At 38.8% G+C, this 14,485-nt stretch overlaps 2 protein-coding genes across 3 annotated transcripts in view; both read right to left on the reverse strand.

Moving 5' to 3' along the window:
- Window positions 1–677: 677 nt before the first annotated feature.
- GPR88 (G protein-coupled receptor 88) lies at window positions 678–1,748 on the reverse strand. Its single transcript, XM_059854222.1, has one exon. It carries the CDS (start codon window positions 1,746–1,748, stop codon window positions 678–680), a length of 1,071 nt encoding a protein of 356 aa, XP_059710205.1.
- Window positions 1,749–4,826: 3,078 nt separating this feature from the next.
- Window positions 4,827–14,485, reverse strand: part of CDC14A (cell division cycle 14A) — a 51,240-nt gene continuing 41,581 nt past the window's right edge. For both annotated transcript variants that reach the window (XM_059854396.1, XM_059854397.1), the window contains one exon: window positions 4,827–6,638. In XM_059854396.1, the coding sequence (XP_059710379.1) occupies window positions 6,609–6,638 (30 nt within the window). In that variant the 3' untranslated portion in view covers window positions 4,827–6,608. The remainder of the gene's footprint in view (window positions 6,639–14,485) is intronic.

Consider the following 14,485-nt stretch of genomic DNA (forward strand, 5'->3'; position numbering starts at 1 on the left):
TTAACAGTTTCCACAGACAGCATCATCCTGGAGTTTCCCAGAGAAAGCTGAAGGAGGGTCTTGCATGGAGCACAGAGATCAGGTATGATGGGGGAAAGGAAGGAGCTCCCGGTGCCTGTGTGCTTGTGTGTAATGAGACACCTGCCAGTTCTTCACAAACCGACCTTGCGTTCAGGGAGCTCACTTCAAAGAACTACTTTAAATGTTGAAAGAATTACATAGATTTTATAAAAACAAACTTGCATATGTCTCAGAAAGAGCTGTCTAGGTGCCTGTCTCATACTGAAATCTTTAGAGCATAACAACAGTTACGTGCGGTGCCATATTTACCGGTTATCCCAGATTCCTAAATCCACTGCTTTGGCTGGAGTCCTGGCCGGCTCCGGGGGGCGGACAGCTCCGGGCCGGGAGCGGAGCTGAGGGGGCGGGCGGGAGATCCCGCCTCAGAGTCCGTCCCGGTGCCTCGGGGAGGCACCCGGCGCTGCCTGGCCGTGCGGTGGAAGGGAGAGCGGGCAAGAAGTGCGTGGAGTCACAGAGGAGCAACAGGAGAGGAAGGAGGGCTACCAGGGCGGGGGCCGGGGCGGCTCGGCTGCCCGACAGGCGGTGGCCGCCGGCGGGGGGGGCGGAGCGGCCTGAGGGGCGCGCGGCCGCGGGGGTCCGGGCGCTGCCCCGGGCCCTCAGCGCGGCGCGGCCGCGGGCGCGGCGCTGCTCCCCGTGCCGCGGCGCCGCGGCAGCTGCGGGCAGGGCGGGGCACCGGCGGGGCCCGCGGCGGCGGCCGAGGGGCGTGGGGCGGCGGCCGGGCCCTCGCCGCGGGGCAGGACAGAGCGGGCCGCCCGGCGGAACTCCTCGCTGCGCCACGTGTAGAGCAGCGGATTGAGGGCCGAGAGCGAGCAGAGCAGCAGCCAGCTGGCGGCCTGCAGCGCCGGCGGCGCCGGGCGCAGGAAGAAGCCCAGGAGGCTGACCCAGACCAGGGGCTGGGTGCCCAGCAGGAACACGCAGCAGAGCAGCAGGACGGAGACGCTGCTGAGGCGGCGCTGGGCGCGGCGAGGCGGCGGCGGCGCGGCGGGGAAGGGCAGCTGGTGCAGCAGGTGGAAGTTGAGGACGCTGACCCGCTTGGCGCTGCCCCGCACCCGCCGCACGATGCCGAGGTAGCAGTGGAGCAGCAGCGCGGTCTGGCCCAGCACGGCCAGGGCGAGGAGCAGGGCGGTGTAGCGAGAGCTGCCGTCCGACTGGGCTGAGCCCAGGGTCCAGAGCCCGGGCAGCAGCGGGACCGGGAGCAGGGCGAGGGCCCAGGAGAGCCCGATCATACAGCCCGTGTGTCTCCGCTGGTAGAGGGCCTGGTACACGCTGGGCAGCTTGGTGATGAGCACGTACCTGTTGAAAGCCACCAGCAGGTGCGAGGCCAGGGAGACGGTGAGGCCGAGGCCAAGGAGCCCCCCTCGGAGCAGCCGGTACTCCGCCGAGCGAAGGGAGGAGGAATTGGGGGGCAGCAGCCCCAGCACAGCCTCCTGGGGCATCCACAGGGCGCACACGCTCAGGTCTGCCGCACAGCCGTTCACGATGAAGGCATTGCTGGTTGTCTGCAGCTTCTTGAAGGAGAAGACTAAATAGATGACCATCACATTGGATAAAGTCCCTGAGATAGCTAAGACTGCGTAGAGCAGCGACAGAAAGATGCGAGTCCCGGAGGAGTCCTCCCAGAGCAGCAGCAGAGGCGAGCTAGCACTCCAGGAAGAGGCGTTGGGCATCTCGCTGAATGCAGCTCAGTTTTGGCTTTGCCCTGTGAATCCCATCCTTGTCTGGGTCAGAAGTTCTGCTGCAGGAGTCCTCACCAAGCACACGTGAGGCTGCACAGCTGAAGGACTTTAAGGCAGGTTTCAGTCATACAAGCTTTAAGGTCCAGAAAATGCTGTTTGCAGTAAGGATCCAAAAACCAGCAGCGTCCAAGGCAGGTAGGCAGCAAGAGAGTCCACAGATTGTAGCTGGTGAAGGTGGGTCCATAGGGAGGCAAATGGCTGTTGACAGACCAGAGCACGACTGAGGTTTCTGTAGCTGTGAAAACAGCAAAAGCAGCAGCACCTTGCAATCGGCAGCAGAAACGGCAGCAACTGATACAAAGCTTTGCAGTTTCTCCTGTGCCACAGTACGTACAGTGTATATCATTCCAGGAAGATTCAGCCCTTCCACTCTTCATGAATTATTCAGCAGATTTTCAACTTGTTAAATCAAGAAGGAAAAAAAAAAAAAAGCCAAACCCTATCATGCTCCAGAAATACTCCAGCTACACAGTCTGACTCTTTTCTTTCTGCCTTACCAGTATTCTGGGTCTAACCCATTTACACAACTTTCATTTGAAGCAAGGTTTTAAACCAGTATCAGTCACTTCTCTCTGAAATATGGTCCATAAACTGTAGAAATTTTTCTGCCTGATACTCACTTTTTAACAGATTTTTTTCTGATCTTTTTTTGTTCAAGAGTAAGCTCAGTATGCTTCTGCAATTTTAGTTAATTTTAGAACTGGTCTATAATAACAATATACTTTCCAAATGAAGTATTTCAAACACAATAAATAGACCAATCCTTGTAAGATAGTACTTATTTGAGGAAGCTGGTTCTCAATCTGAACATTTTACATCTCTTCATAAACCTCAGCCTGTCTCAACCCACAGGAAATCCTGCATTGCCACCCTGCCAGAGGTGAACACCGGTGTTGGCAAGCACACAGAAAACACAGGATCTGTGTAGTATTTGAAATGGTCTTGCTCCAAAATTAGTTCCTGGAGAGGTGAATAACAGCCTCTGAGGTGGACTAAAAACTGATTGAAGAGTAGGCATTAACAGTCCATTCCCCAGTGGAGAATAATTAGTCACGGGATTCTCCCAGGAACCCTACCCTGCTTTACTCAAACAGGGACAAAATGGTAACTGTCCTTAACCTGGACAAGACTTAATAAGAAACTCAGTAAGAGAACTTACATTTACTTTGAAAAGCTTTCCAGATACGAAATGCTGGTTAATTTTGTGATGAGCTTAAGAAAAAACTGCTTTTGCAGGTAGGTTAGGTATAGGCTACAAAAGCAAGCAATCACAGCTCATAAGGTATTATCTGTACCAGAGACCTTCATAAGGCATTTTTAGATATTAAATCCTAATGCTAACAAATAGCAATACCAAAAGAATGTATTAGGAGGTAGTTATAGTTGCAATATACATTTTTTCAAGTTAAAAAGTTAAATTGTGTGGGTTAATGGATGTTGCAATACAGCATATATTTTATTTGATGAAAAAGGCTTATGGTAACAATTGACAGAAATATCGATCCAAAGGTAGATTCATTACAAACATGAATATCTATGTTCACTTTTAATTAATTAGATGGCTCATGTGCTTAAGGTTAAAGACATGCCTCAGTGAGTTACTTCATCAGGCCCTTAATTACCATTTTTTTTGCCTGCTGCACTTTACAGTGTAGATCTAATCAAGTGTCAAACCTTTTGAGGCCTTTCATTGTTTAGTTGTCAGTAAAGAACAGTTATTATAGAAACTAAAATCCTCCTCTTTCTGCAGTACTGCAATTGAAAAATAGTCTCTGAATTTGTAACAAGAAATACCTCCCTAACTGGAAAGCTTCATAAAGCATACTTTAAAAAGAGATTATGATGATTAACTGTTTCATAAGATGTTAGCCACACAATATTATGCCCCGTAGAGACCTTTAGATTTATTAGATCCATCCATTCACGTTTTTAGAGATCTAGTGCACTACAACTTGTTCTCCCAGAACCAGATATATTCATATTTGAAGGAACAGAAATGGTAAAGTTCAAGGACAAGTGAACATAGGATATATAAATAAATTTCAGGCTATTTCTTAAAAGCTACAACATTCTAAAAGACCTTTCTGACCTTTCACTGTTCCAAATTTTTTTTTTGTTGTTAAGAAGTTGATTGTTGCAGAATACTGACTTATTTATGAATAAAAAAAGTTGTACATAAGCTGGTATTTATGTATTTCATCTAATAAACCAACAAAAGTCTAGAAAAAGGCCAAGGGAGAGGTTGATTCCTATGTAGGAGAACCCTCTTAATTAGCAGTTCTTCCTGTATATTATTTACTCTGCACATCCAAATCACCATCCATTATTCATCCAAATGCAGTTGCAGAAGCTTTTTGTTGTTTTTTAGATCAGACTGTCACCAGAATTTGGGCAACTTGGAAAGCATCCACTCTATTCCCAGCTTTCCCATTCCTTTAGAGTGGCTGTGTAACAGTTACACACTGTCCACATCTATTGCAGAAGAGGCTGACAGGCAAATAAATAATGATGCAATGCAACAGATTTGCTGAAAATCAGCAACACGGTTAAACAAATGTTAGAACCATTTGTGATTAGTTTTAAGTTGAAGAAGAAAGCTAAATTGTTTAGATTCTTATGCACGAAGAACCTGCTGTTGGTGAGATTAAGAGACCTGTTGCATATGCAAAAAAGTCAAGGTGTATTACAGCTGTAACAAGGGGCCTCACCCAGAAAGGATTCCTCAGTTCAGACACAGCTTTGAAATCACTGTATTTTGAAATATAATGCCATCATCATAATATCAACATGTTGATCAAATACCTGGCATTATACAAAGCATAAACATAAACAAGAAGGTTTGGAGAGATTGTTAAAAGAGGTATCCTATCTTGCTAGTGGCCTTTTGCAATGTTATCCTACTTTAAGCACATTACATGGTTTACAGGAAAGAAGGTGACTGAAAAAGTTATCTTCAGTTAGAGATCAAATCATCAAAAGATCTAGGAAAAAACCAAGAAACAAGGAAGCTGGCTTGTACAGGCATTTTATTATCAATTAGCTGTATATATATATATATATATATATATATCTACATTTCAAAATTAATCAGTATTTTATTAAGGAAAACTATTTATAACAAAGTAAATGAGAAAATTCTTTGTAAGAGGTAGAATTACCTTATTAATCTATAATTCATATACAGTATATTGTATATATATATACACACACATGCTACTTTGTGTGTATATGTTACATATACACAGTTGCAAAAATGTACAGTATTGCATGTAAATTTTATTCAGTGATTTTGATTTTTATAGCTGCTCTCAGTATTGCTTCTGAACACTTTCAGTACAACTTTCCATAGCAATTTGTGATCTCATCTTTTAAAAAATGATGTAGCACTTAACTTCAGATGTAAAGCAAATGCAGGGTATTCACAGGTCTTGAGGAACAAAGACTGACAACTCAACTAAGTTTTATTTTCAAGTTCCTGCAGCTATGGCAAAAAAAAAAAAAAAACCCAGGTAACAAATCTGTTTTGTTTCTGTCTTGTACATGAGGGGCAAAAAAAATCCTCACAATTGCTTATATTCTTTTCCTTATCATGCACTTGTGAAAATTTTACACATGATCTTTAGTACCTCTCTGTAACACCATTTCATCCTAAGCCTTGTTCCTAATCACACCTGACTGACCTGTATATAGTTCCACAGAGTAAAGAGCATCTTTACTATGACAAAAACCTTCCATAAACAGGAGGCTACCTCAGCCATATGCTTAACAACATGTACAGGTTTACAAAGCATCCAATTAATAGATAAAAATTTAATATATGACCAACATATACTGTTTGTTGCTAAGGAAATTGTACACATACTGCCAAATGCAGGTTAAAAGCATGCAAGTATTCAGTGCTACCTAATTCATTGTACATTTTTACCAACTTCAGTCTGGTCTGCCTTCATTTTTGCAGCATATATTGCATAGCAAAAGTTAACACTCCACATTGAAAACAAAACATAAATCCTTTAAGAAACTGAAAGAGCATTAATTGTACAATTGAGTCATCACATAAATTACTTCTTTGTTGCAGTAGAAGATGTAATTACATCACATCTCAACAAATATTTTCCCTTTATTTTTCTTTCATTGTGTTTCCTTAAGAAACGTTAGCAGCCAGAAATGGAAAGCAGACTATGTATCGAGTGCTTTTAGCTGATATTGTAATAACAAATCTCTCACTAGTTAGACTTCCATCAAATTACCAGAAGACCAATTAGTAAAAAAGTAAATTACATTAGGCTCTAAGCAATAATGATGGACCCATAAAACAAGAAAAATCTCTTGTTCATAAAAAAATTATATCTTTGATAAACATGTACAAATTCTTTAAAATACACATTTTTGTAGCAAAGTAGACCCTAAATTAAAATATATTCTAGTTTTTACATAATTTTTATATATAGTTTACCAAAATATTCTCTTAATACATATTTTAACACTGTACACAAGTTAATAAATGTCTTAATGAAATTCATTAGAAATATATTCAAGCTGTCTCAACATAAAAAATTTAAATTTGTATATAACAAGGGGTAGTAATTTCCATAAATTCAACTTCAGTGCATCTGCAGTAGTCATTAACAATAAATTTCTGCCTGTTAAGAAGTCTCCTCTTGGTGTTAAGGAATTAATACATCTTGTATTGCAGGTTCCTCCTTTTAATGAGCAGCTTCTTCAGTTCTTCTCCATCATGAAGGACACTGATTTGAAGAGCTCAGCAGGTTTCACCAAAGCAGCAAGGCTTTAGTACTGAACATACCCAGACTGAAGGGACTGTGCAGAGAAGAAAAACTGATTAGAATTTACTGGAGAGGTTTTATTTATATATATAAAACATATATTCACTTAAGGGGTAGAGGAAGGACAGAAAGGAGGAACATAAATGAACAGAGTTGGTGGGGGGGGGAAAACGGGACAGATGGGGGACACCTGAATCTCTACATAGGTAAAGATGAATAAAATAGAAGAAACCAAAATCTGAGTAAAGTCCATCAACTTTGCTGTATCTACACTTACTTTTCCAAACCAGTTTCTTAAGAATCTTAACAAAAGTGTTACAAGTCCTTTAAAATAGCACTGCTACTGTAATTGAATTATTTCCATTTATCCTGAATGAGAAGCCAACTGCTACTGTAAAAGTCAGCTTACTTAAGATGTTGATTCAGATAATGATACAGGAAACACATGATGTAGTTCATTATTGAGGAAAAAAGCTACATCAGTAATTACACAGATGCATAAGTTTATGTATGACTATCAAAACCAGATCAAAATGAAGCACTGCAAATGGTTCATCTGGATTAGTAAGAAGTCAGTATAATTAAGAGAAAATCATAACCTGCTCTACTTTATTTATTTACATAAATAAAGTTTCTGTTTCTACGGAAGTCTAAAGTTTTATTAAAAAGTTAATCAGCTTAGACAGTATCCAGTCATTTTATTAGCTCCTATACAGATGTGTTTAAGAAGTCATTCTGATGAATATAAGTCTTGTACACTGATGAGCTGTCCCAGATTAGTATGGTTATAAATAAAGAGCAAGTAAAACCCCCAAATGTATTTTAAAACAGCATCAATTCTTCAGAATTAGAGAGAACTACTGGAGACCAACATGACTCTTAAGACAGACTAGACCCTCACAGTCTTCCCTTCCATTTTCCTACTATTCCTAACTAGTCATTACAGAAAATGCTCTTTGGCACCCATAATGAAACCCATTAGTACAAGTGCATGATACATTTATATACAGCTTTATAGCTCTAACTAGTAACTACTTCCCCCCTATATTCTAAGTCTCAATGTATATTTTCAAAGTTGTCTTTTAAATGCATTTTCACATCTTGAAGATTTGAGACCATCTGGATATTCTTTTCCTAGGTAGAAAAAGTGCTGTCAGCATATAGATTTGAATACCACTGAATTAAGGTCTGGTTTTAGTAAGAGCAAGGCAGAAGGAATAGCCTCCATTAATGAGCACTTGAAACTTCTCCTCTCTTAATGATCATCAAAAGCTTCTCATTTTCAGAAGTGCATTTTAACAACTGGAAAGATGGCTACACTTAATTAGTGCAGTATTTGAAATGGATCCATCAAGATAGAATCCCAAGTAAAGCTGATTAACAAACATTTAAAAAAGCATGAAGTGTGGTTATATACTCTCATATGTTGTTGAGTAAAAGATTACTTTAACCTTGGACAGATGAAAGGTGACCAGAAAGCACTTTATACTCTTAAAACCAGCAAGTGTTAGTTACAAAGAACTGAGAACATCAGCCTTTTACTCAGCAGACAGCAGGAATCAGGAATTCTACATCATGATTTCAATGGAAGAAGCAAATCATAAATTAAAGATTGTGAAGTTTAAACTGCAATTCTTAAAATTGTTAGCCATCCAAGTTACAAAAAATATGGGAAAAAACCATCAAGAAAACACATTAAGAACCCCCAAATATCCAGCAGCATATATTGTTTGGAAATAGGATAGCATGTTTTGGTAATTTTCATTACAGATGGGTAGGCACAGTTTATTTACTTTCAAATGCAGAAATATGATTTTCAGTGTGTTCCCACCCTCATCATAACTCTACCTTACATCCCTCTGATTTCTTCCTAATGTCTTAAAATCTTTTCTGAATACAGGGAAATAATTAAATCTAAAGAGCCTTTTTCTTCAGATTAATCTATGTGACTTCACATAAATTTCTATCTCTAAAAACATGGTCATACCTGTAACAACTGAGCTATTGTAAAGTATACAGACTCACATTTGAGTTTGAAAAATTTAAATATAGCAGGAGAGGCTTGTTGTTTTGATTTTTTTTTTGCATTTTCAGAAAAGTCATTTGTGTTCAAATCTCTTCACATGTCTAAAGAGATTGACTGCAAAGTTTCAAAGCCTGTAATTGTGCTTTTTTCCCTGCTTTTCTTTTAAATCTTTTGAGGAGTTTTCTATTTTAAAATTAACATTTGCCATGAATCAAAGCATGGCCTATGCTTCCAAAAGTTTCATTAAAACTAACAAAAACCCACCAATCCATTTTTACAAGTAATTTGCTAGATTTAATAAAATCTTATTTAAAATAGAGTTAAAAATAGAAGAAAAAAAAACCCAAACAAAATTGACTGCTGAATTGCCAAGATGAGAGTATAAAATCAGTTGATGGAGAAGAAATCTCAATGTGTATTCCTACAGTGATCCCATGCTGTGTCAGGCTTGCCATTTTATACCCAAGTAACAGACATGTAAATAAAGAACTAAGGATTAGATGGTCTCACCACAGTTAAGGATATCTAATGAAGTTTATGCTGAAACAACTGCTTAGATTACTTTCATTTTTCTTCAAGAGGAGGCACAGAAAGCTTCATGGAGAGAAAATCAGCACCAAATGCACTGAGGCATTAGAACTGTATTTGCTGATTTGGGACTGCAGGACCAAGCCAGCCTGAATTTGAACTGTTTCAAGACAGAATAACCCCACAGCATTCAGGCCTATTTGTTAGGATTGGAACATGCCCTCTCCCCAGATAACTGCAAAAACGTAACTTAAGTTTTTGGAATCGTGCATCAACTCTCCTAAAACACTGCTGCAATAGGAGTGTTGCTGCAGGCAACAAGAACCACTGTGAATACACAAGAGCCACTAACTAACTCAGGGTGCATTAGACAAAATGTACACACACATGAAGTCTGTGGCTCTGATCAATTTGCACATCAGCAAGATGCACTAGTGCTTGGTTTTTGCAAAGCCTATCCTATCTTCATTAATGGTAATTCTGATTAAGAAAAACCATGTTACAGGTAAAGATGATGTATATGAATTTAAAACACTGCCAACACGTCTCAATTTTTTGGCAATGTTTCCATCTTGCCAGTTTCCATGACAGCTATAGAAGCAAAAGGTGACTCATCTTAAGACTACCCAGTTACATATTCTCCAATAAAAATACATTTTAAAGAGCGATATTTGGATTTAGAATTATTGTAAGAACAAAGCAAAAATCTTTTAGCAGTACCTTAAGTGTGAATATAGTTGAAGAGAGTAATTTTGCAAATGTTATTGTGAGACGTTCTGTTTAATCAAAACACACACTTTGTAAAATAAAATATTTATTGTATTTACTGGAACAGCAAATTTTCTTTTTATTTCTTTGAAAAATCAAGCTTTTCTTCTAGTTCATCAGCATAAACACAATAAAGTGGAATATAAGCTTGCACTGATGAAGGACAAATACCATTAGAGAAAAATACATGTCAGACAATAGTTACAGTCATGCTTATTTTTTTATTTTTTTCTTTTTGTTAAGTGGAATGTGGAACAGCTGTATTAATGCTGTTTCGTTGCAAAATATTGGAAAAAAAAGATCAGTGAATAACCTTCTCTCCATACTGCAGGAAAAACTCACTAATGAGTTTAGTGAACATAAACTAGAACTGAAAAACTGCTGTGCTAGCCATTTCAAAATGCTCCTGAACCACTCATGGTAACAAAGATAGATAAGTAAGAGTGATAAGGTAATTTTCTGAAATAAAAGCACTGCATGATTACAGCTGGTTAGCTTGATATCTAACTCAGGGAAGGGAGATTTTGGCAATTAAGAGAAAAGGAATTAATCAGTATCATTCAAGAGTCCTTTGGGCTAAATGCATAAACAGAACACCAGGACATGTAAACTTCTGTCAGGTACATCACCTGATATGCTCCAATTAGAAAGAACACAAACACTGCAACAAGCCTTGGCTGGGCTGTCACGACTTCAAGGAATTTCAGCATCTAAGGCAGTGAAGTGGAAATGATGAAAGAGAATCCTGTTTTTAAAAGAATTCTGCCAGAACTGGTAGCTTGATACTGCTCCATATTTTGCTGATGAGCTTTAGACCACTGGTAAGTGCCACCAAAAGCAAAACAGCTGCATGTCAGGGGCTGAAGTGGTGAGGAAAAACCAATCTTCCTTGATGGGTTAATTGGTCCCAGAAGACGAGGGGAAGGGAAGGAGAAAAAAAAACCCCAACCAACCAACTAAAAAGAAAAAAGATGATGCTTCTCCACAGAATTCCACGTGGAAAAAAAAACCCAAATCAAACCAAAAATCCCTCCAGGAATGCAGGACATGGGACTCAGATAAAATAAACAGAAGTCACTATCATCAATGGTAAGAAGTCTTTTTCTTTCCCCCCTCCCCCTCAGCTCCCAGTGCATTACAGTCAAAGAATTTAAAAGAAGGTATGTAGTTATAGGCAGGGTAGCACTGCATAGCAGCTTTCCTGACTAGAATGATTTAAAAAACCTAAATAATTTGAACACTTTCCAAAAGGATTTTTGAGCTAACTTAGCTTATCAAAAGAAAATCAAGTTGAGATGAGTAGCATGAGATAACTCCACAATAAGAAAATAAGACAACAAAGGGCTGTAACATTGACATAATAAAGAGATACAGGAAGTTTCAGGTTAAAAGTGAAATAGTTTAAAGCATGACTCTGTTCAATCAGTGGAACTAGTCTTTCAGAAAAATTATGTTGCCCTCAAAAGAAACCATCTGTATATTTGCCAGTGAGCTGCCCACTATGAGACAGAAAGCATTCAGAGATTAAATGATTGAAAAACCTACTCTTGTCTTAAACCTCAGGACATCACAGTGACTGCACTCAGTCAATTGTGCATGAAGTGGGTAACAATTTAATGCACTCCTCTGTGACAGAGAGATGCACAGTGCTACAGGGTACATTTAGAAGCAAATGCATTAATCAGAAAATATATGTTTTCATATCTGAAACACATTGCAAACAGGAACACTTTTTAGCCATTATTATATTGAAAGAATATTACTTCACAGGTAAATCAGAAACCTGCACTTTGCTATGTAGACTCTGCATGGCATGACTCTAAGAAATGCTGCTTCTCACATCACAGCATATAATATATAAAATAGAGTATTTTTAGCTCACCTCACTCTTCAAAGACTGGAGATAGAATCCTGTTTAAAGACCTTGCTGCATTTGACTGTGTATAACCTCTACTCCTCAAGAGCAAGCAATATCAAGCCAAGAATTATTCAAAGGCTATATCCTTTATATCCCTTATAGCCTTCCATGCATTATTAAGTCATTAAGATAGGTAGGAAGAAAATGAAAGATGTTCTTATAACAGGAGAATAGTGCATTTTGGAAAGGTTTTTTTCTTTAAAAATGCTTTCCATTCAATCTAAAACTTTACACTCTGCCTAAGGTATTTCATTTAAATTAATGGTTTAAGTCACTTAACAGTTCTACTGCAGAGAGACAACAATTAATTTCCTTCTTCACTGCAATGCACAGAGCTGTAAACACCTCTCTGCTGTCAACATGGCTATTTCACCTGTTCAGGAATTGCTCTTTCTTCTTCCTTAAACTACACAGAAACCAACATTGCTTGATTTTCTCCCTTTTCCTGAGTCATCCTTGTCTAATAAAGAAAGGCATGCTACAATTCTGGAAGTTACATTGTAACCCACAACCACTCCCCACACAGATTTGGGGATTTTTTGTGTCAAAGCCAACTATGTTGCACCTCGAGGGTTTATGAGATGAAGGAGAAACACAGCACTACCCTACACTTCTGTAACTATCTAGATACAAAAGAAACCTGAAGTGTCACCAACACTTAATTTCATGTCCTACGCCTATGGAACAGACCCACTAACCTGGCTTTCACTGTAAAAAATCATTTGTAGCATTAAGTTACTGCAACTACCTCTCCAAAGGAGGTGACAGTTCTTAGCTTTTAAGACTTTATATTTACATTCAACCTTTAAAGCTGCTTGAGGAAAACAGGCTTACTGTTTCTGTAATTCTTAACATTGTCAGTTACCCTTGTAAATTCTGGCCTATTGTGAATGGTGTCAGCTTATTTTCATGACTAAGTCATATTGTAATTACAAGGAGTTTCTTGCCTTAGGATGCTGCATGTAAGTTTACATGCATATGCTTTATGCATAATATGTAGCTGTAAGTAAAATATGAAAAAAAACCTCTAAAAATGCAGTTGACAGCATATAATTCACAAAAGAAACAACTGAAAAGAATGGGAATGGACTGACTCTCCAAGGAATTATTGTTCAATACATTAAATATGAGACAGTATTGAAAGTGAGACATTAAAAAAGAAAAAACAAATCAGCCAATTTACCACTTATTATTCAGATGAGTGATTGCTCTCATCCACTGGTGGTGTACTGACTTTTAGTTCCAGTATACTCAACAGGAGCAGAGGACTGAACTTCTGAGGACTGAATTTTTGTCAGCATATTGGATTGAAAACTGGGAACCCCTAAAAAGGATGACTTTCCAGAGCAAACAGAATGCATGAACAAATGGAAGACTCATCAATATATCTCAAACAAACATTCCTTCCTGGCTTGATATACAGCTTTTCACCTCTCTCTTCATCTCTATGCCTGAAGAAATTAAACCAAATTAGTTAAACAAGAACAGTCCTCTTGTTTCAGTTTCACAGTTTCTATATCTCACTTGAAAAATCTCAATTATATACAGTTGATTACAATCCCATGTAGCAGGAAAAAACAGAGTCAAATTAAAGAGGTGAGGATGTGGCAACATTTAAGAACTCCCTTGCAAAAAGTTACTGCTGCTGTTCAAAGTAAAGTATAAACTCAATTTTAAACACAGTGCAGAACAGTGATTCTAAGATCATGGAATATCAGCATTTATTTCCAAATAAACTGTAGTGGAAAGAAGCTAATTTTTTTTTTTTTTTTTAAACAAGGAGTATGAAAGCATCAAGTATTTTGAAGAGCTGCTTTAGTTAAGCAGATTCTACCACAGTAGGAAGAACTCACTGAGTTAGAGAATACAGAATCACGTTCCCTCAACTAACTTCAATGTTCTGTTTATACAGATTACATTTCAGTCACACATGCAATTTAATTCCACAATGGAATAATGAGATTTTATTTCCTATTGTCATCTATCCTCAGAAATAGCAATTCATACTCCCAAGCTACAGAGATGGGGGTTCTGAACTGTGAGTGGTGCCACAACCGAGCTGCTAACAAGAGGGTAGGTCCTCCACTTCTGCAGGAAGAAAAGAACACAGCCTGTGAATGACCTTTGGCAGGACATCCAAGGTACATGCTATGAATGTTATTAGCTGTTTTAAGACACACTCACCACACCCAAAACCACCAGCAGGTATAACACTAGAGCTTTTTTATATGAAACAATTGATCAGTGCTAAGGAAACAGAAGAGTGATGTGCTATACTCTGAAGTTAATTTTGCACAAAGACAATTTTATTTCCACCCAGTAAAAAAAAATAAAAATCCTAAGTGTCAGAACTAGTCGAGACAGGCTGACAGGCTCCCTTAATCATAAGCAAAATCTATTAAAAACAGTGTACTATTTTTTATAATTAGTAGGCTATCAAATCCTTGGAAATCAGGTATTTTAAATTGGTTTTAGATTTATAGTAGTAGATATGATTTTGTTTTCCCTAGAATAGATGAAGCTGTTTCTGATTTCATAACTGAAGCTTCTCTAGTCTCTCTTCTCTACATTTCGTATAGAAACACTTTCAAGTGCATTTGTTTATCAGTACATCCTCTTTATACAGACTCTTTTACACAGA

This window comes from Haemorhous mexicanus, chromosome 9 (assembly GCF_027477595.1).
Source record: "Haemorhous mexicanus isolate bHaeMex1 chromosome 9, bHaeMex1.pri, whole genome shotgun sequence".
NCBI classification, from domain to species: Eukaryota; Metazoa; Chordata; class Aves; order Passeriformes; family Fringillidae; genus Haemorhous; species Haemorhous mexicanus.

Coding starts and splice junctions, on each gene's coding strand:
- GPR88 (XM_059854222.1), bottom strand. CDS start 1,748: ATGCCCAACGCCTCTTCCTGGAGTGCTAGCTCGCCTCTGCTGCTGCTC.